The 26,707-nt window shown below is 37.6% G+C and overlaps 1 protein-coding gene across 5 annotated transcripts in view; it reads right to left on the bottom strand.

The window, feature by feature from the left end:
* Positions 1-26,707, bottom strand: part of INVS (inversin) — a 186,922-nt gene that overhangs the window by 151,439 nt on the left and 8,776 nt on the right. For all 5 annotated transcript variants that reach the window (XM_032240194.1, XM_032240189.1, XM_032240193.1 and 2 more), the window contains exon 3: positions 4,557-4,723. Coding sequence is in view for 4 of the 5 variants with exons in the window: in XM_032240189.1 (XP_032096080.1) it covers positions 4,557-4,723 (167 nt within the window). In the remaining variant the exon portion in view is untranslated. The remainder of the gene's footprint in view (positions 1-4,556; positions 4,724-26,707) is intronic.

Below are 26,707 nucleotides of genomic sequence, written 5' to 3'. Positions count from 1 at the left end.
ATAATAGTTTTAACACATGTTGAATGAATGAATGCATACACATATACATGAGTGTTCATGATTACATAAATAGCACACTTCTGTATTCATGGATACCAGAACTAAGTGGGACAGACAATACTAAGAAAGGATATTTGATATTCAATATATCAGAAGATTCACTAAACAAAGGGAAACGAAGTTTAATAGGGATGGGTACTGAGAGCACCTATCTACAAGCTAACATATGTGCTTCATTTTTTTTCATATTCTCTCTAGTTGTATAATCATAACTACATATTAGATATTCAACAAATGCTTGTTGAATGAACATTTTTACCTCCATAATATATCTCTTGAACCCAACTCCTCTCTATTGGCCTGAACTTTAATAGCATTCTATGTATCTCCACTCTTTCTCTTCCAAAGTAGCTTTAGTTGCCATATTAGTCCTCCTAAAATACACTGATTGTGTAACTTTTATTTTAGAATTTCTCGAATGGCTCCCTAGTATTCAGGATTCCTCATTTAAAAAAAATGAATAGGGAGTTCATAGTACAAAAGCCTGGAACTGACACAGAGCAGATACTAAATAGTCAAAAATTAATGAGCTAGGCTGTGGTGGAAAATTAGTTATCCATATGTTTTAAAATGAGAATGGATCCCTACACAAAAATCAATTTGTTACGTATTAAGAGATTTAAATATAAAAGAAAACATATGATATTTTAAAACCATCTTTACTCAGCTCTCTAGTCTCCCAGCTGTTATTTACTACTGGGTTTCTTAGCGTAACTCCCTATACAAGCACAGTTTAGGAATCTGCTAAAAACTTGTAAGGAATTTGTATCCAGATTCTTGCATTCCTTCTCTGCAATTTTCTCCTCTCCAGGATTTTGATCTTCAAGTTCCAGCCACTATCTCAAAACTCTGCCTCAATTTCTTCAGCCCAGTAAGACTTGCTGCTTCCTGTTGGAGCTGTATCCTTTTGCGTTCCAATTTGGAAAATGTCAAAAAGGAAAAGGCCAGGATGAATGTGGTGCTCACTTCATGTGTTTCTCTTCTCTGAATGATTGTAGTCCCTTAGATCCTACCTGTGCTGACTCTTCTCAATGCCTTCAAACAGTATATATAGTATTTTATTCAGTTTTTATAAACTTTTTTGGCAGGCAAGTTTTAAAATAAGCCATCCTGGTCAGAACTGATACCTAGTTATGAACTGATGCCTAGTTTTGTTGGTTTCTCATTTTTCTAATTCCTTGTTTAAAAATTTTTAAAAAAATTTTTTTGAGGCAGGGTCTCACTCCAGTCCCCCAGGCTGAAGTGCAGTGGTGTGATCTCTCCTCACTGCAGAATTCCCAGGCTCAAGTGATCCTCCCACCTCAGCCTCCTAAGTAGCTAGGAGTACACGTGCTCATTACTATGATCAACTAATTTGTGTGTGTGTGTGTGTGTGTGTGTGTGTGTGTGTGTGTGTTGTGTTTGTTTAGTAGAGACAGGGTTTTGTCATGTTGCCCAGGCTGGTCTTGAACCCCCAGCCTCAAGTGATCCACCTGCCTTGGCCTCCCAAAGTTCTAGGATTACAAGTGTGAGCCACTGTGTCTGGCTGGATTCCTTCTTTTAATTATTTATAATATTAAATAAAATACAGATTTTTTGAGACAGGATCTTGCTTTTGTTGTCCAGGCTGGTCTCAAACTCCAGGGCTCAAGCAGCCCTTCTGCCTTAGTCTCTCGAGGAGCTAGGACTATAGGTGTGTAGTTGTAATTTTATTTTTTTTTTTAAATAAATGGAGTCTATGTTGCCCTGGCTGGTCTTGAACTCCTGGCCTCAAGAGAACCTCCTGCCTGGGCTTTCTAAAGTACTGAAATTACAGGTGTGAGCCACTGTCCTTGGCTAATTTCTTCTTTAATATCTTCAAACAGTTCATCAGTGGTTATTTTATATGGTGCCTCTAATGAAGCCAATCCCTGATGTTTTTCATAGACTAAATCTGTTTGTTGTTTCTGCTGACTCTCATTCTCTCATTCATAGTAGACTGATCCCTTATGTGTTTGGTGATCTTTCATTGTGAGTTCACGTTTGGTTTATGTAATATGGGGAAATCCTGGAAGTTTAAGGTAAAGACATTTTTTTCTGAAGAGAATTTGTGCTTGTGTCTGTTTGGAGGCAAAAGCTATCACAGACCTGGAACATATTATCTCCAACTATTCTTTGAAAATTATTCATAGATCATTTACTATCTTATTCCTGACTATTGTATACTATCTTTGATTTCTTAATGCTGGTGCTTTTTATAAAGCACAAATGAATTAACATAATACCCAGATTTAATTGGACGGAGGAAAATACTAAAGAATTATTACTAAACTTTTCTGGGAATTCTAGTGTTAGTGTGATCATTACTGCTTTTGGCAAGCATGTAAAAACAAACAGCAACACAGAGAAAGGGAGGAAATGCCTAATTATCAGATACTTGAAAGAACATGAGCTCTGTTATGAAATCAACTATGTAAATACTGCCATATAAATCATAGTTCGATTTATTCTTTGATACTATGAAAAACTTGTAATTTAAAAAATCAAAGTAGAAACAAAAAAACAAAAGAAAACAATGCATGTTATCTGATGAAAAGATTTACAGCTAACATGTCTGGTTGTACATTCCCCTTCTCTCAATTACCTTGATCACATAATACTTCTACAAAAATATTATAATGTTGAATCATCAACTGAAATCCTCACTTTCTCCACATAATCTACTCGATGTTAAGCTAGGTTCCTTCACTCTACATTTTTGAAGCTGAGTTTTACACCTAAATCAATCATAATGAAAAAGCTAAAGGGTATCAAAGTATTAATTTTGGGGCTATTCCCAATCTGAACTGTTTGCTTTTTTACGATAACAAGTTAAATGGAATTACCCTTCCTGAGTGAATAATTTCATCAGCTGACAAGCCTAGGTGAAAGGTTATAATATAAACACCCGAGCAGTAGTTAAAACTGAGATTGAAAATGAGGGAGTTTTTTTTTTTAATTACTACTATAATAAAAACCAAATTCAAGAGAAGTAACTTTCGAAATAACCTGACAGACTCAACTGAGAAGAGCATATAACTAGCATATTCAGTAGTATATCTTAATGTCAGCCTCTTTTTATGCATTCGACTAGTGAGAGGTATTTTTCTAATCCCTTAATTAATTAGCTACATCTGGTTCACATTTTTTAAATAGAAAATAACGCTAATAGTTCCTGCTGGATCTAACTCATTTTCATTGCTTTTTATTCAAAAAATACAGAAATTTGAAATAACAAAAAGAAAAATATCAGGCATTGGAAATCTATTTTTTGGAGCAAAATTTTATGGAGAAAAAATAGTTTTTAGGTGAATAAGTCTTTAAATAAATGTAGAAGCTTCCTGTTTTATGTGTTTGATATGTTCAATCTTAAAAATCTGAGCTCTTAATAATACCTTTAAAAATGAAAAATCATTGACATTGGCAACATAGCTTTAGATTTTAAAAAGTTGAAAATACATTCAGAAAATAAATTTATTTTATGCCACTTAATGTTACATATTTCAAGAGACATTTCAACTTTTAAAATTTTATTGATTTGATTTTTATTTATTTAATTATTTAGAGACAGGGTCTTGCTCTGTCACCCAGGATGGAAGTACAGTGATGTAAACTTGGTTTACTGCAGCCTCAAGCTCATAGGTTCAAGTGATCCTCCCACCCGAACCCCACAAGTAGCTGGGACTGCAGCTAATTTTTTTATTTTTTGTAGAGATGGGGGTCTCGCTATGTTGCCCAGGCTGGGATTTCAGCTTTTTTAGTAAAAGTAATACTCATTAAGAAAAAAATTTTAAACAGTGAAAAGTAAAAAAAAAAAATACATATATATTCCCCAAATTTGAACCCAACCACTATTAATATCTTTGTGCATTTCTTTTTGGTCTTTATTTTTCCCTATATATAGATTGGTAACATAGTTTGATCACATTGTATATATAAATTTGATCTTTTTTTCCAATAAACTTTAGATCACAGAATAAATTCTACTGTTCAAGGAACCTGAAATGCAGCTGCTGAAGGTTATCTGTGCCTTTACTCTCTGCAGCTTAAAGACATCTTTTAGAGAAAATATATAAAACCTAAGAGTCATGCATTTGAGATTTTTTTTTTTTTTTTTTTTTTTTTTTTTTTTTGAGAGGGGGTCTTGCTCTGTCACCCAGGCTGGAGTACAATGGTGCAATCTCGGCTCACTGCAACCTCCGCCTCCTGGGTTCAAGCAATTCTCTACCTCAGCCTTCTGAATAGCTAGGATTATAGGTGCCTGGCACCACGGCTTGCTAATTTTTGTAGAGACAAGGTTTCACCATCTTGGCCAGGCTGGTCTTGAACTCCTGACCTCGTGATCCACCCAGCTTAGACTCCCAAAGTGTTGAGATTACAGGTGTGAGCCACTACGCCTAGCTAAGATTTCTTTATTATCTTTCCATTGCATAGTTCCCCTAATCAACTAGCAGCCATCACATAAAACATTCATTCTTCAAGAAAATTTTACTTCTCACCTTCTGAGCTGCAAGATGGAGGGCTGTTCTCTGGCTATGATCAGTTTTATTCACATCTGCTCCTGCCTTCAGAAGAGCGTCTGCACAATCCAATCTGTCAGCCAACACGCAATACATAAGTGGTGTTCTCCCAAATTGATCTTCTTTGTCTTTAAGAGCAGAGTTTCCTATGAGGATAAGAAACAGATAATATTTGATAATTGTTATTACTAATATAAGTAGGAATATTTACTGTTTATTATCAAGTATTGTGCTAAATGTATTAAATATATCATCTCATTTTTACTTGTCCTATGAAGTAGATATTACCATTGTCATATTGTAGGAAACTGAGGCTCAAAGAAGTAGCCAGTCTATGTTCACACTGAAAGTAGGTGGAATTAGAAGTCAAACTGACTGATAACTCAATCATCTTATGCTGAACTAACATTTTGAGATTCAGAGCTACTTATGTTCCTCCCTCCCTCACTCTTGTCTTTTAAAACAAATATTTAATTAGTGCCAATTGTACACTAGGCATGTAGTATGTTTTATGAATGACATAAAAATGAATCACAGGCTGGGTGTGGTTGCTCATGCCTGTAATCCCAGCACTTTGGGAGGTTGAGGTGGGCAGATCACCTGAAGTCAGGAGTTCGACACAAGCCTGACCAACACGATGAAATCCCATCTCTACTAAAAATTCAAAAATTAGCCGGATATGGTGGTGGGCACCTATAAACCCAGCTACTTGGGAGACGGAGGCAAGAGAATCTCTTGAACCTGGGAGGCAGAGGTTGCAGTGAACCAAGATCATACCATTGTACTCCAGCCTGGACAAGAACAAAACTCCATCTCAAAAACAAAACAAAACAAATCACAGCTGATTTTCCTTTCTAGACAAGATGACAAGATAGAACAAGTACATAATATTGTCATCCTCCTGCTAATTACAACTGAAATCTCCGGGGCAAAAGACAAAATAAATGACAGGTGGAGAAGGGAAGGCAACCTTGACTAGGAACTTTGGAACTTGAGAGACAACCTGGTGGTAAGTTCCCTGAAGAGTTTTTTGTTTGTTTGCTTGTTTGTTTTTGCCTCCAATCTATAGTAAATTAGGGGCTAGAGTAGGCTAAAGTCCAGAAACACCAAGGCGCACAGTTGCCAAATTTCTTGAGAAGCCTACTCTCTCTAGTAAAAAGACTGAGAGGCAGGTAGGTCTGCTGAGTGAACCATTTGGCTATGCTCTACTCAAAACACATACAACAAAAGAAACTGTACCTCTTTTCCTCACTAGGCATTACAGAAACTGTTGGGAGGAGCCCTGTCAAACTATCATGACTTGAATTAGGCAAAGGATAGCAACAAGGTAGTATTTTACCCCTTTCAAACTAGAGAGTAGAAGAGGATTACGAAGAGGATGAAATTGGAGGAAGTAATTCTTTAAATTGGCATAATGTCAGGATGCTTTTGAGCAGCTCATGTGTGAAACTGGTCAGAATCAAGATAGCAAAAGATCTAAGAATTAAACTATAATTAGATTACTGCCTTTGTTCTAAGCGAGCCTGAGTAGCCCAGAGGTGTGGCAAACCAGAAAAGCCCTGCAAGATATCTGAAAACTAACTTGAAATTTGAACCACAAAATCAAAAGAGAATGTTCATTCTGCATCTTAACAGCTTGTCAGTTTACTAAAATAAGATATTTAAACAGGATCCAGAGTCTCATAATACAGAAAATGTCAAAGATATAATCCCAAATTACAAAACAACTCAAAAGTTGGGAAAATATTAATTTAAACAAGAAAAGACAATCAACAGGCACCAACACTGTGATGACACAGATGTATTAGAACTATATGACAAGAATTTTAAATCAACTCTTATAAAAATGCTCTAACAATCAACTATGAACATTCATGAAACAAACAGAACATCAGGAATGAAAAAGGAACAGCAGAGGTCAGGTGCGGTAGCTCACGCTTATAATCCCAGCGCTTTGGGAGGCGGGCAGATCACGAATTCAGGAGTTTGAGACTAGCCTGGCCAATATGGTGAAACCGTGTCTCTACTAAAAATACAAAAATTAGCTGGGCATGGTGGTGGATGCCTGTAATCCCAACTACCGGGGAGGCTGAGGCAGGAGAATGGCTTGAACCTGGGAGGCGGAGGTTGCAGTGAGCCAAGATAGCTTGGGCATTAGAACTAGACTTCATCTGGAAGAAAAAAAAAGGAAAGAAAAAGAGCAGCAGAATGTAAATAACTGAAAAAAAAAAAAAATAGACTGTTTTTATCCTCTTTAGTTTTTTGTTTTTATTTTAATGAGGGTCTCACTGGGCTGTCCAGGCTAGTCTTGAACTCCTGGTCTCAAGCAATTCTCCTTGACTCAGACTCCTGAGTAGCTGGGACTACAAGTCACACCCAGATTATCCTTTTTAGGTTTTAGAATTATGTTTTGATGATTGAGAGCAAAAATAGCCTCATTGTCTAATGCGGTTCTCAGTTTATGTAGAGGTGATTTTTAAGATAACTATATCAAAAAGAAGGGTAAAGGGACCTAAGTAGTGATAAGGCTTCTGTATCGCACCCAAAGTGGAAAATACAAAGAATGTAATAAAATAAGTATATATATATTCTAATACCTAGATCATACACACACACACACACACACACACACACACACACACACATGCACACATGCAGAAACAAACAAAAAACCTCCAACAAAAACAAACTATACAAAGAGATTTATTTAAGAACACAATATAGGCCCAACATGGGCCTATTTATTTAAAAACACAATATAGGCCCAGCATGGGCCTATAATCCCAACATTTTGGGAGGCCAAGGTAGGTAGATCACTTGAGGCCTGGAGTTCCAGACCTGGTCAACATGGCAAAAACCTGTTTCTACTAATAATACAAAAATTAGCCAGGTGTGGTGGTGGCGCATGCCTGTAATACCAGCTACTTGGGAGGCTGAGGCATGAGAATCACTTGAACCCAGGAGGCAGAGGTTGCATTGAGTCGAGATCGTACCACTGTACTCCAGCCTTCGTGACAGAACAAAAACCACAATATAAGATATCACTTCACATACACTAGGATAGGTATAATAAAAAAATACATATAATAACAAGTACTGATGAGAATATGGAGAAATCAAAACCCCATGTACTACTGGTAGGAATCTGAAATGATGCAGTCACTTTGGAAAATATTCTGGCAGTTCCATAAAACATTGAGTAACCATTTGACCCAGCAATTCCACTCCCAAGTATGTACCCAAGAGAAATGAAGACATATGTTCACACAAAACTGATACACAAATATCCAAATGTCCATAAGTTGTTCATCAGCTGATGAATGGTTAAACAAAATGTTGTTTATCTCTACAGTGAAATATTATTCAGCACAAAGAATGAAGGTCTAATAGATGCTCAGCATCATGAACCTTGAAAACATTATGCTAAGTGAAAGAAGGCAGCCAAAAAATACCACATGTTGTATAATTACATTTATGTGAAATATCTGGCACTGGCATATCTATAGAGACAGAAAGTAGATGATAGTTGCCTAGGACTGGGGGTGGGGCACAAATTTGAGGAGTAACAGCTAAAGGGTGAAGGGTTTCTTTGTGGGGTTATGAAATCGTTCTAACATCAATTATGGTTATGTTTGTCCAACACTGAATATACAAAACCACTCAATTGTACACTTCAAATTTTGAATTGTATGGTATGTGAATTATATCTTAATAAAGCATTACAAAAAGCTCTACTATATATAAATTAAAATGGCATACTAAAAATAGTCAAGAAATGGAAAGGAGGACAGGAATAAAAAACAGAAGGAACATGCAGTGTTCAACACAATAAATTGGAAATCTTAAATCTTAACATTCATAATTACGTTAAATGTAAATGGTATAAACACACCAATAAAAAGGCTGAGATAAAAAAGAAGACTCGATTATATGCTATTTATAAGAAACTCACTTAAAATACAATAACATAGGTGGTTAAAAGTAAAAGAATGAGCAAAACTATAATAAACAAATACTAATGAAAAGAAAGCTCGAGTTAAGTATATTAATATCTAGTAAGGTAAACTTTAAAGACAAGACAATTACCAGAAACAAATAGAGATATTATATAACAATAAAAGGGTCAATTCAACAAGAATATATACAATTCCTAAATGTACATGTACTAAATCACAGAGCTTCACAATACTGGCAGCAAAAACTGATAGAACAGAAAGAAACACTTGAAAACACAATTATAATTGGTAACTTCAACACTCTTCTTTCAATAATTGCTAGAACCACTAAAATGAAAATCAGCAAGGACACAGAAGAACTGAACACTGAAAAAATGCAACAGGATACAACTGATATTTATTGAACACTTCATCTAATGACAGCCAGAAATACAGTCTTTCAAAACACCCATGGGACCCTCACCAAAATACTCAATATACTACATCATAAATGAATATTAACAGATTAAAAACTGAAGTCATACAAAGTGTGTTATTTGATGACAATGTAATTAAACTAGAAATCAATGACAGAATGATAACAGGAAATAATGAAATATTTAAGATAATCCATGGGTTAAAGAGAGAATCTCAAGGGAAATTAAAAAGTATAATTAAATGAATAAAAATATATTATTTTAAGGTTCTTGCACCACCCATGAAGGAAGCTTAGAAGGAAATATATAGTAATGAATGCTTTTAATTAGAATAGAAGAATAGTTTCAAATCAATTATCTATGCCTCTACTGTAGAACACTAAAACAGAAGAGCAAATTTAACCCAAAACAAGCAGAAGGAAGTACATAAGAAAAATAAGAACAGAGAGCAATTACATTAAAGTCAGAAAAAAATTGAGAAAATCAATGAAGCTAAAAGTTGGTTCTTGGAAAATAAAATTAATAAATCTCTAATCAGATTGATCATTAAAAACAGAGGAGACACAAATTCCCAGTATCAAGAATAGCAGAGGGGTCATCACTACAAAGCCTGCAGATATTAAAAGGCAATAAGGGAATGTCATAAGCCATAAACTCACAATTTGAGTGAAATGGATAAATTCCTTGAAAGACATAATCCTTCAAAGTCCGCTTAAGATACAGATGAACTCTCAACAGTACTTGTGGTAGAATTCTGAGATGGCATCTAAGACTTCCAGCTCCTGATATACATGCCCTGTATGATCCCCTTCTCTTGACTGTGGGTAGAACTATGATATCACTCCCATGATTAGATTTTCTTATGTGGCAAATGTGAAGGGTTTTACAGATGTAATTAGGTCCCTTAATCTTTTAACTTAAAATTAATCATAAGAGAGATTAGTTTGGGTTGCTTTGACCTAATCAGGCGAGCCTTTCAAAAGAGTGTCGGGGACAGAGGAAGAAACTGGAGAGATCTGAAGTAGCAGAGATACTTTCCTGCTGGCCTTGAAGAAGCAGACTGCCATGAGTTTTAAAATTGTATCCCCCCCCCCAAAAAAAAAAAGAAAAGAAAAACCTGTAGTCAGCTCCTTCACCCCTATTGGTTGGAGTTAAGGCTTTCAGGTTCTTTCTGGGCTACATAGTTCTTTCCAGGGTACCTTGTAGCAATCTGAGAGTTCAGTATCACATTCTGCCAGGACCAAAGATCCAGGAGGAGCTTAGAGCTATGACTAGACTATTGACTGATCCATCAACAAATGTGCACCTTGATCCCAGAGTCTTCACAAATGCTCACCAAAGAAAGACTCCCAGGATGATTTAGAGGCCTCTCATAACTTCTGCTCCAAAACATTAATAAAGAATCTTGGTAACTTGATTCTCCACCCACATATCAAATTCCCTTACCCTCTACCAGAAGGTTCACCCCAACAACAAGATAGAAGAGCAAAGACCTTCCAGGACATCAGAGATGGTCTTCCTTATACGAAGAGAGGAGTGAGGACATTGTCATCTGCATGGCAAGAAAGAATGGTAAAACTGAGATACTTGTTACTCAACAGATTTTCTCAGCTTAAACGAGATAGACTGTATTGGTATACAGTCTGAGATAGACTGTATACCAATAATTTCGATAGCCTATGATGAGTGATGTCTTTTTCTTCTTGTATCTTTTCCTTCCTACCTTGATAGCAGTAATTTATAAGGAATCTGTGTAAGTTTGAATGTATTTTAATAGCTTGAATATACTTTAGCTCCACTTTTTGGTTTGACCCCAAAGCAGCACCAATAAGTCTGAAGTATTCTGCCATGTTTTATTTTTATTAATTAATTAATTAATTAATTTTTTGAGAAAGGGTTTCACTTCCGTTGCCCAGGCTGGAGTGCAATGGCATGATCTCGGCTCATTGCAAACTCCGCTTCCTGGGCTCAAGCAATTGTTGTCTTAGCCTCCCAAGTAGCTAGGACTACAGGCGCATGCATTGCATCAGCTAATTTTTGCATTTTTTGCAGAGACAGGGTTTTGTCATGTTGTCTAGGCTGGTCTTGGACTCTTGAGCTCAAGTGATCTGCCTGCCTCGGCCTCCCAAAGTGCTGGGATTATAGGCATGAGCCACCACACAGGCCTCCCACATGTTTTAGAAGCGTAAGTCAGTGAGATGAAACCCAACATCTAGAATTTGAAGCAAGGTAACTTGTGGGGAAAGAATGAAAACATTGAGTAGTTTGACTACTGCATAATAACACACTATTTTTTCAATTTTCAGTAACATAAATATGCATATAGAGAAACAATAAAGTTGATACATTTGATTAACTTAAACAAAAAAAAGAAAGAAAATGAATTTTGCCAATGTGCAGTGGGGAGAGAATCCTAAATCTCAGATGAGACCTTAGCCCTCGCTGACGCCTTGATTGCAGTTTAGTGATACCATGAGCAAAAGCCTCAGCTTGAGCAGTGTCTAGACTCCTGACATACAGACTGTAAAGTAATAAATGTTTGTTATTTGTAAGCTAAGTTTGTGTCAATTTGTTACACAGCAATAAAAACCTAATATAGTACTATATTTATTAAAAAATTAAATTCATAGTTAATCTTGACTATAAAGTACCACTAAGAATAATTTCTTTTTTTTTTTTTTTTTTAGACAGAGTTTCACTCATGTTACCCAGGCTGGAGTGTAATGGCGCGATCTCGGCTCATCGCAACCTCCGCCTCCTGGGTTCAGGCAATTCTCCTGCCTCAGCCTCCTGAGTAGCTGGGATTACAGGCACGCGCCACCACGCCCAGCTAATTTTTTGTATTTTTAGTAGAGATGGGGTTTCACCATGTTGACCAGGATGGTCTCGATCTCTTGACCTCGTGATCCACCTGCCTCGGCCTGCCAAAGTGCTGGGATTACAGGCTTGAGCCACCGCGCCCGGCCAAGAATAATTTCTTAAAAACTTCCCAGAGAAATCTTTGTGGAAGTGAATGTGCAGCTTTAAAATTGTGATAGAAAGGCAAAAGAAGTAGAAGAATAAGTTTTTGGAAAAAAATTATTAAAAAAAAAAAAAAAAAAAGAACAAAGTTGGTGAATTTACATTGTATGATATGAAGGCATATTGTAAACCCACAGTAATGAAGAGAATGTGGTAGTGGCAAAGAAACAGAGTCATAGACCAAAAAAGATTTGGGAGTATGTAAATAGATGTATACAGATATGCTAATTGACTCTGACAAAGATACAAAGGCAAACCAATGTCTTTTAAATAAATGGTGCTGGAAAGGCCAGGCATGGTGACTCATGCCTGTAATCTCAGCACTTTAGGAGGCTAAGGTGGGCAGTTCACTTGAGGCCAGGAGTTTGGACCAGCCTAGCCAACATGGTGAAACCCCATCTCTATTAAAAATACAAAATTTAGCTAGGCATGGTGGCAGGCAGCTGTAATCCCAGCTACTCGGGAGGCTGAGGCAGGCGAATATATATAAAAATTTTAGAAGCAATTGAAGGTGAAAACCTTTGTGATTTTGTGTTAGGCAAAGGTTTCTTAGATATGATACAAAAGAATAATCCATAAAAATTAATAAATAAGATTTCATCCAAATAAAAAAATGTGCTTGAAAACACATGAATTTTTTTTTAACAAAACCACAAATTGGGAGTAAATATTTGTAAAACACATATTTGATAAGGCCTTTTTTTTTGAGATGGAGTCTCACTCTGTCACCAGGCTGGAGTGCAGTGGCAGGATCTCAGTTCACTGCAAACTCCACCTCCCAGGTTCATGCGATTCTCCTGCCTCAGCCTCCCACATAGCAGGATTATAGGCATGTGCCATCATGCCAACTAATTTTTGTATTTTTGGTAGAGGCGGGGTTTCACCATGTTGGCCAGCATGGTTTCCATCTCTTGACCTCATGATCCGCCTGCCTCGGCCTCTCGAAGTGCTGGGATTACAGGTGTGAGCCACTGTGCATGGCCCTGATAAGTCCTTTTATTCTGGAATAAATAAAAAAATTCTTACAATAGAACAATAAAAAGATGGATAATGAAACTAAGGCTGGATGCAATGGCTCACACCTGTAATCACAGCACTTTGGGAGGTAGAGGCAGGTGGATCGCTTAAGCCCAGGAGTTTGAGACCAGCCTGGGCAACATGGCAAAACCTCATCTCTACTAAAAATACAAAAATTATCCAGGTGCAGTGGCTGGACTCCTGCCTGTAATCCCATCTACTTGGGAGGCTGAGGCATGAGAATCACTTAAACCTGGGAGGTGGAGGTTGCAGTGAGCCGAGATTGTGCCACTGCTCTCCATCCAGTCTGGGTGACAGAGTATAACCCTGTCTCAAAAAAAAAAAAAAAAAAAAAAGGAAAGAGAGAAAAAAGAAATTAAAAGGTTTTAATAGACATTTCACTAAATAAGCATATGAAAAGATTCTCAACATAATTTATACATAGGGAAATGTAAACCTAACCTATAATGCAATACCATCATACATCTATTATTAGAATGGCTAAAATGAAAACAGTCAAAAGCAAATCTTACAATACCAAATGCTATTAAGGATACGGAACATAGTTGGTAGAAATGCAAAAATGTTATAGCTACTATAAAAACTGTAGTCAAATAATGATGGCCTAATAATTTTTCACCTAAGCATTTACTAAAGAGAAATAAAAGCATGAAAGCTTAAGTTCATTTAAATAATTGTCTGTGAATATTTACAGCAGTTTTATTCATAATTGCTAAACATTGAAACATCCCAATTGTCCTTCAACTGGAAAATGAGAAAATAATCTGTAGTACATCCATACAATGGAATATAGCTCACTAATAAAAAGGGAACGAACTACTAATTGACTCAACAACACAGAAAAGTCTCAAATACCTTATGCCAAGTGAAAGAAATCCACTTCACCAGAAACAGTGGCTCACGCCCATAATCCTAGCACTTTGGGAGACTGAGGGGGAGGATCCCTTGAAGGCTGGAGTTTGACACCAGCCTGGACAACATGGCAAACCCACATCTCTAGAAAACACACACACACACACACACACACACACACACACACACACACAGACACACAGACACAAAGGCTCAGGAGGCTGAGGTGGGAGGATCACTTGAGCCTGGGAGGTTGAGGCTGCAGCGAGCCATGATTGTACCACTGCACTCCCAGCCTGGGAGACAGGGTGAGACTGTCTCAAAAAAAAAAAAAAAAAGTCTGTCTCAAAGAAATATATCATGTGACACATTTGCATGGGACTGTAGAAAAGTCAAAACTATAGAGACAGAAAACAGACCAGTGGTTACCACAGACTGGAATATGTGGAAGGAGGGGAGAAACTGGCCATAAAAGGACACAGTTCTAACATTTTGGGGCATGATAGAACTGTTCTATAACTTGATGGTCATGGTGATTACATGATTATATATTTGTCAAAATTAAATAACTGTATACTAACAAGGGTGAAATTTACTGTATTATACCTTAATACATTTTAGTTAAAAACAATAACTACAAAAGATGCCATGGCTCCAGTCATGCACTGTAAGTGAAAACAAGGTTGCCACTTTTGTTACAGATAATCATTAAGTATTCATCTCTTACTAGCTGAGGGTAATTACATCTGGGTTGAACAAGAAAGCCAGTTACTTCTAAGGTATCTTGGCCTGAACTGTGCTAATGGAGGAAGTGAACTGACAAAATAAAATGTTTTCTTTGGAAAATGGAAATGTCAATGGGTACAGTTAGATATGAGAAATAAGTTTTGGTGTTTTATTGCACAGTAGAGTGACTATAGTTAATAATATCATATTGCGTATTTAAAAATAGCTAGGATGTTGAATGCTTTCACTATAAAGAAATGATAAATGTTTGAGATAATGCATATGCTAAATACCATAATTTGATCATCACACAATGTATACATGTATTGTAACATCGCACTCTACTCACATAAACAAATACAATCAGTATGCATCAATTAAAACTAAAAAAAAAAAAAAAAAAAAAAAAAAAAGACACCAGATAAATGACTGGGTTGTTTTGGGCACGAAAATAAGCTACTGTTTTAGTTTGAAATACCTCAACATATATTTTAATCTTGGACATACTGGGACCCCGAAAGACTTCCTAGCTTCTCAGCAATTTACTTTGCTAATCTATGCTTCCATGTATACTGGTAAAAACCAAGAAAGGTCATTGGTCTGGAAATTTGAAAGAGCCTTATAGATGTATTCAGGTTGTGTATAACACCTAGAGAAGGCAGGTATTCTTTTTCAGTACCTTTGTTTTGAAGATAGAGGCAAATTTTGCACTGTATTCAACACATCTGATAACAGAAGCCCCTATGCACAAGGTTCTGTGTGGTACAACAGTATATTCTTTCCACTAGAGCCTCCAATATCTAATCTAGAAGATTCCAAAGATTCTATTACTGTATTTATAGATAAAGATTTATTGAACCCCAAACTCATTAACAGAACTAAAATATAGTATAAGAGCACATTCCTTTTGTTGGTTTGAGTCCTTCTGGAGCCAAAATGATACTTACAGAGAATATGCCATAATAAGGCTAGTCTCCAGTTGTCTTTCATGATTAAAGGGCAGTCTCTACTGGCATCTTGTTAGGCTAAGCAAAGATAGTAGTAGCTAGTATTAGTAACATAACAGTAATTAATTTAACCTTTCTGCCTAGGGAGACACTCATCCTTGGAAGCTTTAGAAAGGGAGAAGATTAGGAACTAAGGTCACAAGAGTAACTGCTGAATAACAAAGGTCATTTTACATTCGGGGATAATCCTAAGTCGAGCTTGTCCAACCCATGGCCTGTGAGCCACATGTGACCCAGGAAGGCTTTGAATGCTGCCCAACACAAATTTGTAAATTTTCTTAAACCATTTTGAGTTTTTGAGTTTTTTTGGTTTTTTTTTGCTCATCAGCTATTGTTAATGTTACTATATTTTATGTGTGGCCCAAGATAACTGATTTTCCAATTCCCAGGGAAGCCAAAAGCTGAACGCCCCTGTTCTAAGTGATTAGGCTCCTCAGGGCCGAAGTAGAGTCAGCATCATGGGGTTAGTAGGTAACTCACCTTCTAGGACATAGAACTTTAGGCCAATACTGTCCTTTTCCTAAGTCTTATGTAAGATACAGGGAAACTTCAAGCCTTCTCTTTGTTCCCTGAGATAAATTGTTTCTATGTAACTGGTATATGTATTTCCCAGAAGAGAAGACATTATTGGGTTATGTCACCGCAATCCAATATGTTGTGTCTATAAGGCAAAATTTGTCTGCTTGAGGAAATTGAAAGTATATATCCCCTGGCCGGGTGTGGTGGCTCATGCCTATAATTCCAGCACTTTGGGAGGTTGAGGTGGGTGGATCACCTGAAGTCAGGAGTTTGAGATCAGCCTGGCCAACATGGCAAAACCCTGTCCCTACCAATTATACAAAAATTACCTGAGTGTGGTGGCACATGCCTGTAGTCCCACCTACTTGGGAGGGAGGCTGAGGCAGGAGAATCACTTGAACCTGGGAGGTGGAGGTTTCAGTGAGCCGATATCGCGCCACTGCACTCCAGCTTGGGTGACAGAGTGAGACTCTGTCTCAAAAGAAAAAAAAACTATATATCCCCAAAATGATTAGAAAAAGTAGCACTCAGCCTCACTTAGGTCCTATCTTGAGTAGCTCTAGGGGCACAGCGGCTTCATGCCTAGTTTCTGAATAATGAGGGTACCATTAGGTCCTGGGCTTCCTGGTTGAAAGACAGTAACTGAGCAATGATCCAATAAAACAATGTATTATTTGGAAATATTTGGTAATTGCAACATGTTGTACAAATGTAGAGCTTATGATGTAACTAACATTCACGGGATGACAGCGTATTTAAATTTGATTCCTATCAGGAACAGTTAATATAGAAAGCAGCTGGCTACTGTGCTGTGTTGTGTTAATTATTCTGGCAACTGTGGAGATGGCCTCTAGTCCATGACCAGTTGGTTCTTGCTCAAGTGGGGCTGGCATTCTGCATGTGCTCTGTCTCAACACAGTCCAGAAAGCTGAGCTGGAAGCATGACTGGAAAGCCACTGCTCTGTTGCATTCAGTTATTTTAGGGCTTGTTGAAGCATAAGAGTCTGTATGGTTAATGGGCTGGTATGCGCAGAAACTAGAGTTCCAACTCTAGCAGTTAGAGGAAATGACTGTCACTTGCAGTGAGTTGTGCTAGTCTGCACAATAGCTTCAGCAACGCAATGTCCAATACAAGTAACAAAAGCAGTCTCTACTTACATCTTATTTGCTTGTTCTAAAATGTTCTATTTGCATGGTATCCAAGATGTATTTATTTCATCTGATTTCACCCACTTCTTTTTTTTTTTTTTTTTTTTTAGACGGAGTCTAGCTGGGTCGCCCAGGCTGAAGTGCAGTGGCATGATCTCGGCTCACTGCAACCTCTGCCTCCCGGGTTCAAGCAATTCTCTTGCCTCAGCCTCCCGAGTAGCTGGGACTACGGGCGCACACCACCACGCCTGGCTAATTTTTTTGTATTTCTTTAGTAAAGACAGGGTTTCACAGTGTTGCCCAGGCTGGTTGCAAACTTCTGCGCTCAGGCAATCCGCCCACCTCGGCCTCCCAAAATGCTGGGATTACAGGTGTGAGCCACCGCGCCCGGACCCACTTTTTACTTTACATATGTTATACTGTTACAATCTTGGGAAGGCATTTTGCTGTCCTTAAAAAACATTTGCTTATTGTTATAGAGCAACAACATGGGAACCATGGAAAGAACATAGGATTCGTCATCAGATAACTTGGTTTGAGGCTCAACTTTGTCAGTTTTTAACTGTGCAACTAAATTTCTCAACTTCTGAGTCTCAGTGTCCTAACATATGAAATGAGAATAGTAACATGAGACATATTGTATCTTGAGAGCACTTGAGATTTTACAAAATATTTTTATAACATAATTTGTGCAGGTATCTTACAATGTCATTTTCACTCACTGCTATTTCAAAATTATCATAGCTGTTAGACCTGCCCATATACCTTGCTATTTAATATGTTCATAAAAAATTATGGCAGAATATTGCTAAGTCTCTAAAAATATTTCATATTTCAATAAAACTGGTTTCCTCTGTAATCCTCTATATTGCATTTCAGCTCTTAAAAATATATTTTTTTTCCCCTGAGGTGTCCAGAGGCTTACCAGATTGCCAAAAGGGCCCATAGCACAAAAATGTTAAGAAAAATCCCATCTAGATAATCACTCATATCATCGTTCAAGGTTCAGACCTAATCAATTCTTTCTTATCTTTCTCATGCCTATTTATTCATACATATTAAACTGCACGTGTGTAAAAAAATATCTACCCATACATTGAGGTCCCATAGTTTAGTAGTTAAAAGGATGGACTCTGAAATCAGACTTCTTGGGTTCAATCTCAGCTCTGCCACTTCTTAGACAAGTTACTTAACCCTCTCTGCATCTCAATTTTCTTACTTACAAAATGAGGGTAATACTAATACCTCAAACTCTTCATATTATTTTACTGTTAAGTAAGTTAATGAGTTGCCAAACAATACAGTGGCTGGCACATAAAATATAACTTTATAAATGTTAGCTAATTTTATTACTATTATTGGTATGGATGCATAAACATGTAAGTATATTTATAAACACATTTGTATATAAGCAAGTTTTTTTTTTTTTGAGACGGAGTCTTGCTCTGTTGCTAGGCTGAAGTGCAGCACGATCTTGCCAGGCTGGAGTGCAGTGGCACGATCTTGGTTCACCACAACCTCCGCCTCCCAGGTCAAGTGATTCTCCTGCCTCAGCCCCCAGAGAAACTGGGACTACAGGCACGCGCCACCACGTCCAGTGATTTTTTTTTTTTTTTTTAGTAGAGACGGGGTTTCACCATGTTGGGCAGGAAGGTCTCAATCTCTTGATCATATGATCTGCCCACTTCAGCCTCCCAAAGTGCTGGAATTACATGCGTGGGCCATGGTGCCTGGTCTATAAGCAAGCATTTAAAAAACATTTAATGACGCCAACATTTAAAGGTAGGGATTGAGGTAAAGGAAGAAGTAACTTGAAATAGTACCTCTACTCTGTCATGGTGGATAAATCCTTAAAGATGGGAAGAAACCAGTGCAAAAAGGATGAAAACACCCAAAACCAGAACACCTCTCCTCCTAAAAGGGATCACAACTCCTCACCAGCAAGGGAACAAGGTTGGATGGAGAACGAGTACGATGAAATGACAGAATCAGACTTCAGAAGGTGGGTAGTAAGAAACTTCTGTGAACTTAAAGAACATGTTCTAACCAAATGCAAAGAAACTAAGAACCTTGAAAAAAGATTTGATGAAATGCTAACGAGAATGGACAAAATAGAAAGGTATATAAGTGAATTGATAGAGCTGAAAAACACAACACGAGAACTTCGCGAAGCATGCACAAGTATCAACAGCCGAATTGACCACGCAGAAGAAAGGATATCAGAGGTCAAAGATCAACTCAATGAAATAAAACGGGAAGGCAAGAATGGAGAAAAAAGGGTAAAAAGGAATGAAAAGTCTCCAAGAAATGTGGGACTATGTGAAAAGACCTAATCTACGTTTGATAGGCGTATCCGAATGTGACGAAGAGAATGAATCCAAGCTGGAAAATACTCTTCAGGATATTATCCAGGAAAACTTCCCCAACCTAGCAAGGCAGGCAAACATTCAAGTCCAGGAAATACAGAGAACACCACAAAGATATTCGTCAAGAAGAGCAACCCCAAGGCACATAATCGTCAGATTCACCAGGGTCGAAATGAAGGAGAAAATACTAAGGGCAGCCAGAAAGAAAGGTCGGGTTACCCATAAAGGGAAGCCCATCAGACTCACAGCAGATCTCTCAGCACAAACCCTACAAGCCAGAAGAGAATGGGGGCCAATATTCAACATCCTTAAAGAAAAGAACTTTCTTTTTTTTTTTTGAGACGGAGTTTCGCTCTTGTTACCCAGGCTGGAGTACAATGGCGCGATCTCGGCTCACCGCAACCTCCGCCTCCTGGGTTCAGGCAATTCTCCTGCCTCAGCCTCCTGAGTAGCTGGGATTACAGGCACGTGCCACCATGCCCAGCTAATTTTTTGTATTTTTAGTAGAGACGGGGTTTTACCATGTTGACCAGGATGGTCTCGATCTCTTGACCTCATGATCCACCCGCCTCGGCCTCCCAAAGTGCTGGGATTACAGGCTTGAGCCACTGCGCCCGGCTCTAAAGATTTGATTTCTTTTTTGTTTTTGTTTTTTTTTTTTTGAGACGGAGTTTCGCTCTTGTTACCCAGGCTGGAGTGCAATGGCGCGATCTCCGCTCACCGCAACATCTGCCTCCCGGGTTCAGGCAATTCTCCTGCCTCAGCCTCCTGAGTCGCTGGGATTACAGGCACGCGCCACCATGCCCAGCTAATTTTTTTTTGTATTTTTAGTAGAGACAGGGTTTCACCATGTTGACCAGGATGGTCTCGATCTCTTGACCTCGTGATCCACCCGCCTCGGCCTCCCAAAGTGCTGGGATTACAGGCTTGAGCCACCGTGCCCGGCCCTGAAAAGAACTTTCAACCCAGAATCTCCTATCCAGCCAAACTAAGCTTCATAAGTGAAGGAAAAATAAAATCCTTTGGGAACATGCAAGTACTCAGAGATTTTGTCACCACCAGGCCAGCTCTACAAGAGCTCCTGAAAGAGGCTCTACACAAATAAAGGAACAACAAGTACCAGCTCAACTAAAGGGCAAAACACCCAGCTAGCACCAAAATGGCAGTATCAAATTCACACATAACAATATTAACCCTAAATGTAAATGGACTAAATGCCCCAATCAAAAGACACAGACTGGCAAATTGGATAAAAAGACAAAACCCATCGGTGTGCTGTATCCAGGAAACCCATCTCACATGCAAGGATACACAAAGGCTCAAAATAAAGGGATGGAGGAAGACTTACCAAGCAAATGGAGAGCAAAAAAAAGCAGGAGTTGCAATTCTCATCTCTGATAAATTAGACTTTAAAGCAACAAAGATCATAAGAGACAAAGAGGGACATTACATAATGGTAAAAGGATCAATGCAACAAGAAGAGCTAACGATCCTAAATATATACGCACCCAATACAGGAGCACCCAGATACATAAAGCAAGTTCTTAATGACTTACAAAGAGACTTAGACTCCCACACAATTATAGTGGGAGACTTTAACACCCCATTGTCAATATTAGACAGATCAACCAGACAGAAAATTAACAAGGATATCCAGGACTTGAACTCAGACCTGGACCAAGCAAACCTAATAGACATTTACAGAACTCTCCACCTCAAATCCACAGAATATACATTCTTCTCAGCACCACATCACACCTGCTCTAAAATTGACCACATAATTGGGAGTAAATCACTCCTCAGCAAATGCAAAAGAATGGAAATCGTAACAAACAATCTCTCAGATCACAGTGCAATCAAGTTAGAACTCAGAATTCAAAAACTAACCCAGAACCGCACAGCTTCATGGAAACTGAACAACTTGCTCTTGAATGTTGACTGGATAAACAATGAAATGAAGGCAGAAATACAGATGTTCTTCGAAACCAACGAGAATGAAGACACAACATACCAAAATCTCTGGGACACATTTAAAGCAGTCTCTAGAGGAAAATATATAGCAATAAGTGCCCACATGAGAAGCAAGGAGAGATCAAAAATTGACACCCTATTGTCAAAACTGAAAGAGCTAGAGGAGCAAGATCAAAAAAACTCAAAGTCTAGCAGAAGACAAGAAATAGCTAAGATCAGAGCAGAACTGAAGGAGATAGAGACACAAAAAAACCCTTCAAAAAATCAATAAATCCAGGAGCTGGTTTTTTGAAAAGATCAACAAAATAGACAGACCACTAGCCAGATTAATAAAAAAGAGAGAATAACCAAATTGATGCAATAAAAAACGATAAAGGGGATATCACCACAGATTCCACAGAAATTCAAAACATCATCAGAGATTATTACAAACAACTCTATGCACATAAACTAGTAAACCTGGAAGAAATGGATAAATTCCTGGACACTTGCCTCTTCCCAAGCCTAAACCAGGAAGAAGCCGAAACCCTGAACAGACCCATAACAAGGTCTGAAGTTGAGGCACCAATTAAGAGCTTACCACCCAAAAAAAGCCCAGGTCCAGATGGGTTCACAGCCGAATTCTACCAGACATACAAAGAGGAGCTGGTACCATTTCTTCTGAAACAATTCCAAACAATACAAAAAGAGGGAATTCTTCCCAAATCATTTTATGAGACCAACATCATCCTGATTCCAAAACCAGGCAGAGACTCAACAAGAAAAGAAAACTTCAGGCCAATATCCATGATGAACATAGATGCAAAAATCTTCAATAAAATACTGACAAGCTGATTGCAACAGCACATCAAAAAGCTTATCCACCATGATCAAGTAGGCTTCATCCCGGGGATGCAAGGCTGGTTCAACATACGCAAGTCTATAAACGTAATTCACCACATAAACAGAACCAAAGACAAAAACCACATGATTATCTCAATTGATGCAGAGAAGGCCTTTGACAAAATTCAACAGCCCTTTATGCTAAAAACCCTCAATAAGCTAGGTATCGATGGAACGTATCTCAAAATAATAAAAGCTATTTATGACAAACCAACAGCCAATATCATACTGAATGGGCAAAAACTGGAAGCATTCCCCTTGAAATGGGGTACCAGACAAGGATGCCCTCTCTCACCACTGCTATTCAATATAGTATTAGAAGTTCTAGCCAGAGCAATCAGGCAAGAAAAAGAAATAAAGGGTATTCAAACAGGAAAGGAGGAATTCAAATTGTCTCTATTTGCAGACGACATGATTGTATATCTAGAAGACCCCATCGTCTCAGCCCCAAACCTCCTGAAACTGATAAGCAAGTTCAGCAAAGTCTCAGGATACAAAATCAATGTGCAAAAATCACATGCATTCCTATACACCAATAACAGACTTAAAGAGAGCCACATCAAGAACAAACTTCCATTCACAATTGCCACAAAGAGAATAAAATACCTAGGAATACAACTAACAAGGAATGTAAAGGACCTCTTCAAGGAGAATTACAAGCCGCTGCTCAACGAAATAAGAGAGGACAAAAACAGACGGAGAAACATTCCATGTTCATGGTTAGGAAGAATCAATATCGTGAAAACGGCCATACTGCCCAAAGTAATTTACAGATTCAATGCTATCCCCATCAAGCTACCAATGACCTTCTTCGCAGAACTGGAAAAAACCACCTTAAACTTCATATGGAACCAAAAGAGAGCCTGCATAGCCAAGTCAATTCTAAGCAAAAAGAACAAAGCGGGGGGCATCACACTACCAGACTTCAAACTATACTACAAGGCTACAGTAATCAAAACAGCATGGTACTGGTACCAAAACAGAGATATAGACCAATGGAACAGAACAGAGGTCTTGGAGGCAACACAACATATCTACAACCATCTGATCTTTGACAAACCAGTCAAAAACAAGCAATGGGGAAAGGATTCCCTGTTCAATAAATGGTGTTGGGAAAGCTGGCTAGCCACGTGCAGAAAGCAGAAACTGGACCCCTTCCTGACACCTTACACTAAAATTAACTCCAGATGGATTAAAGACTTAAACATAAGACCTAACACCATAAAAACCCTAGAAGAAAATCTCGGCAAAAATCATTCAGGACGTAGGTGTAGGCAAAGACTTCATGGCCAAAACACCAAAAGCATTGACAACAAAAGCCAAAATAGACAAATGGGACCTAATCAAACTCCACAGCTTTTGCACAGCAAAAGAAACAATCATTAGAGTGAATCAGCAACCAACAGATTGGGAAAAAGTTTTGCAGTTTACCCATCTGACAAAGGGCTGATATCCAGAATTTACAAAGAACTAAAACAGATTTACAAGAAAAAAACTAACAAGTCCATTCAAAAGTGGGCAAAGGATATGAACAGACACTTTACAAAAGAAGACATACATGAGGCCAACAAACATATGAAAAAATGCTCATCATCACTGGTCATCAGAGAAATGCAAATCAAAACTACATTGAGATACCATCTCATGCCAGTTAGAATGGCGATCATTAAAAAATCTGGAGACAACAGATGCTGGAGAAGATGTGGAGAAATAGGAACACTTTTACACTGTTGGTGGGAGTGTAAATTAGTTCAACCATTGTGGAAGACAGTGTGGCGATTCCTCAAGGACCTAGAAATAGAAATTCCATTTGACCCAGCAATCCCATTACTGGGTATATATCCAAAGGATTACAAATCGTTCTACTATAAGGACACGTGCACACGAATGTTCATTGCAGCACTGTTTACAATAGCAAAGACCTGGAACCAACCCAAATGCCCATCGACGATAGACTGGATAGAGAAAATGTGGCACATATACACCATGGAATATTATGCAGCCATCAAAAATGATGAGTTTGTGTCCTTTGTAGGGACATGGATGAACCTGGAAACCATCATTCTCAGCAAACTGACAGAAGAGCAGAAGATCAAACACCGCATGTTCTCCCTCATAGGTGGGTGTTGAACAATGAGAACACATGGACACAGGGAGGGGAGTACTACACACTGGGGTCAGTTGGGGGCAAATAGGGGAGGGATGGTGGAGGGTGGGGAGCTGGGGAGAGATGCCAGATGTAGGTGATGGGGAGGAAGGCAGCAAATCACACTGCCATGTGTTTATCTATGCAACAATCTTGCATGTTCTTCACATGTACCCCAAAACCTAAAATGCAATAAAATAAATAAATGGGAAAAAAAAAAAAAAAAGAAACAGTACCTCTACTCTGTCATTTATGAGGCTCACTTTCATATTTAAATACTGTGTCAGAAGATGTTAAAAACAAGTAGAGGAAATGATTTACAGAGATTATGCTTGCTCAGGACATGAACAGTGAAACAAAACTTGTAGTAGAATCACAATGGTGCTTCCTGGTCACAACACCACTGCAAAAGACCTCAAATATTATTGGCAGTAATGACAATATTGATCATTACACACTGTGCATATTTACAATTATTTTGTTTGGGTTTCTCAAAAAACCCCATAATATTAATCTTTGTTGCATTTAGTGCTTTTTCATCTTGAGACATTTCTGAAACTATGACAAGCTTATATTAGTCTAAGCTGCTACAACAATAACAGTAATAGGATATTAACTTATTGTCTACTATGTGTCAAGTACCACGGTAGATATTTTACTGTCATTATTTCATTTAACTCTCATGCAAGTGAAATATTATAATCTATAAAGATGAGGAAACTGGGTCTTAAAAATTAAATGGCTTAGTTAAGATAATACTACTAATAAATAATAGAATTTAAAATCCAGGTTTATCTACTGTAAAATCATACCTTTTTCTACCATACTATATTATATAGTATTAAAATGAATCTACTAAATTCTACTATCAATTACATTTCTAGTATTCATACAAATTATTTGAGTTTGGTATTAAGAGAAAAAGCTAAATGTCTATAAATGAGAACCATAGCATATAAACATTTTACTAAGTATGTTTATGTTTTTAATGCTCAGAAGTAAGCCCTCATACATCTGAATCTAGGAAGCGGTAAGTTACAGTAAAACATTAATCCACTGTATTAGGTTAAACACTAAGAATTGCTACTGAAATGATGTTTCGTTCAGAAAAGCCTCTTCAGTCCTCCTCCAGGACAATGGGCAACATAGAAAGTGTTCGACTTAATTAGTTGTGTACGTAGAAAGAGACACTCATCTGTTTCCATGGAGTCAAAAACATCACTGACATGCTTCACCATGGAAACAGAAAGGGGAAAACAGAAAATGCTAAAGTGAATGAATTTACTGAGCAGTTCGTGAACAAACATGCAAGAAAAAAAAAATTCATCTGTAGTACCATGTCATTAGTTTAGGAAAGAGAAAGAACACATATTTAGAGATTATCGAACATGTGCTACATAAAGAAAGGTTTAAAATACAGTGAAATTATGACCTGGCATTCATATGCATAGAAAAAAAATACACTGAAATTTAAGATGAAACAGTTATTATTTTTGTACAAATATACAAATGCTGGAAAATACTCAAGAGCAAAGGTATTACTGTCTATGCACAGAAAACATAATGGCACAATTCCGTAAAGATGAGGAGAGGGTACCCTCAGTCAGTAATTAATAAGAAGTTTCTCAGACAAGATAATAGAAAACAGAAAAACAATTTATAAATAAGTTTATTAGCTATATACCGGTTTCATATCATGATTGCTTTTAAAGGATATCCTCGTTGGGGCTTTTCAAGGTTTCAAGTTTTAACAATAACACATTAATTAATCTGTATGACTAAGCCATATAAATATAAGTGTTTTTAATTTACGACAATACTGCACCTTTTTCTTTAGATGTCATATTTTTAATTAAAGCAATAATAATTCGTTTTACATGGTACCTTTTCTTGATATATTCTGACTTAAATTTTTTTTTTCTCATGGAATTTAGTCTTAACCTGTTCCTCGATTAAATTTAATTCAACTCAATTCATTTTTAGTTCTGACCCTCAAGATGATTACAGACTACTTGGGAGAAAAGAAACTTAAAGAATGATTATAATATTTATTCATTCCTTCAACAAATATATTTCTTATG

This window comes from Sapajus apella, unplaced genomic scaffold, assembly GCF_009761245.1.
Source record: "Sapajus apella isolate SASKATOON/1434 unplaced genomic scaffold, GSC_monkey_1.0 scaffold46, whole genome shotgun sequence".
Classification (NCBI taxonomy): Eukaryota; Metazoa; Chordata; class Mammalia; order Primates; family Cebidae; genus Sapajus; species Sapajus apella.
Note: the sequence above shows the minus strand (reverse complement) of the source record. Positions and strands in the feature narration are given on the sequence as shown.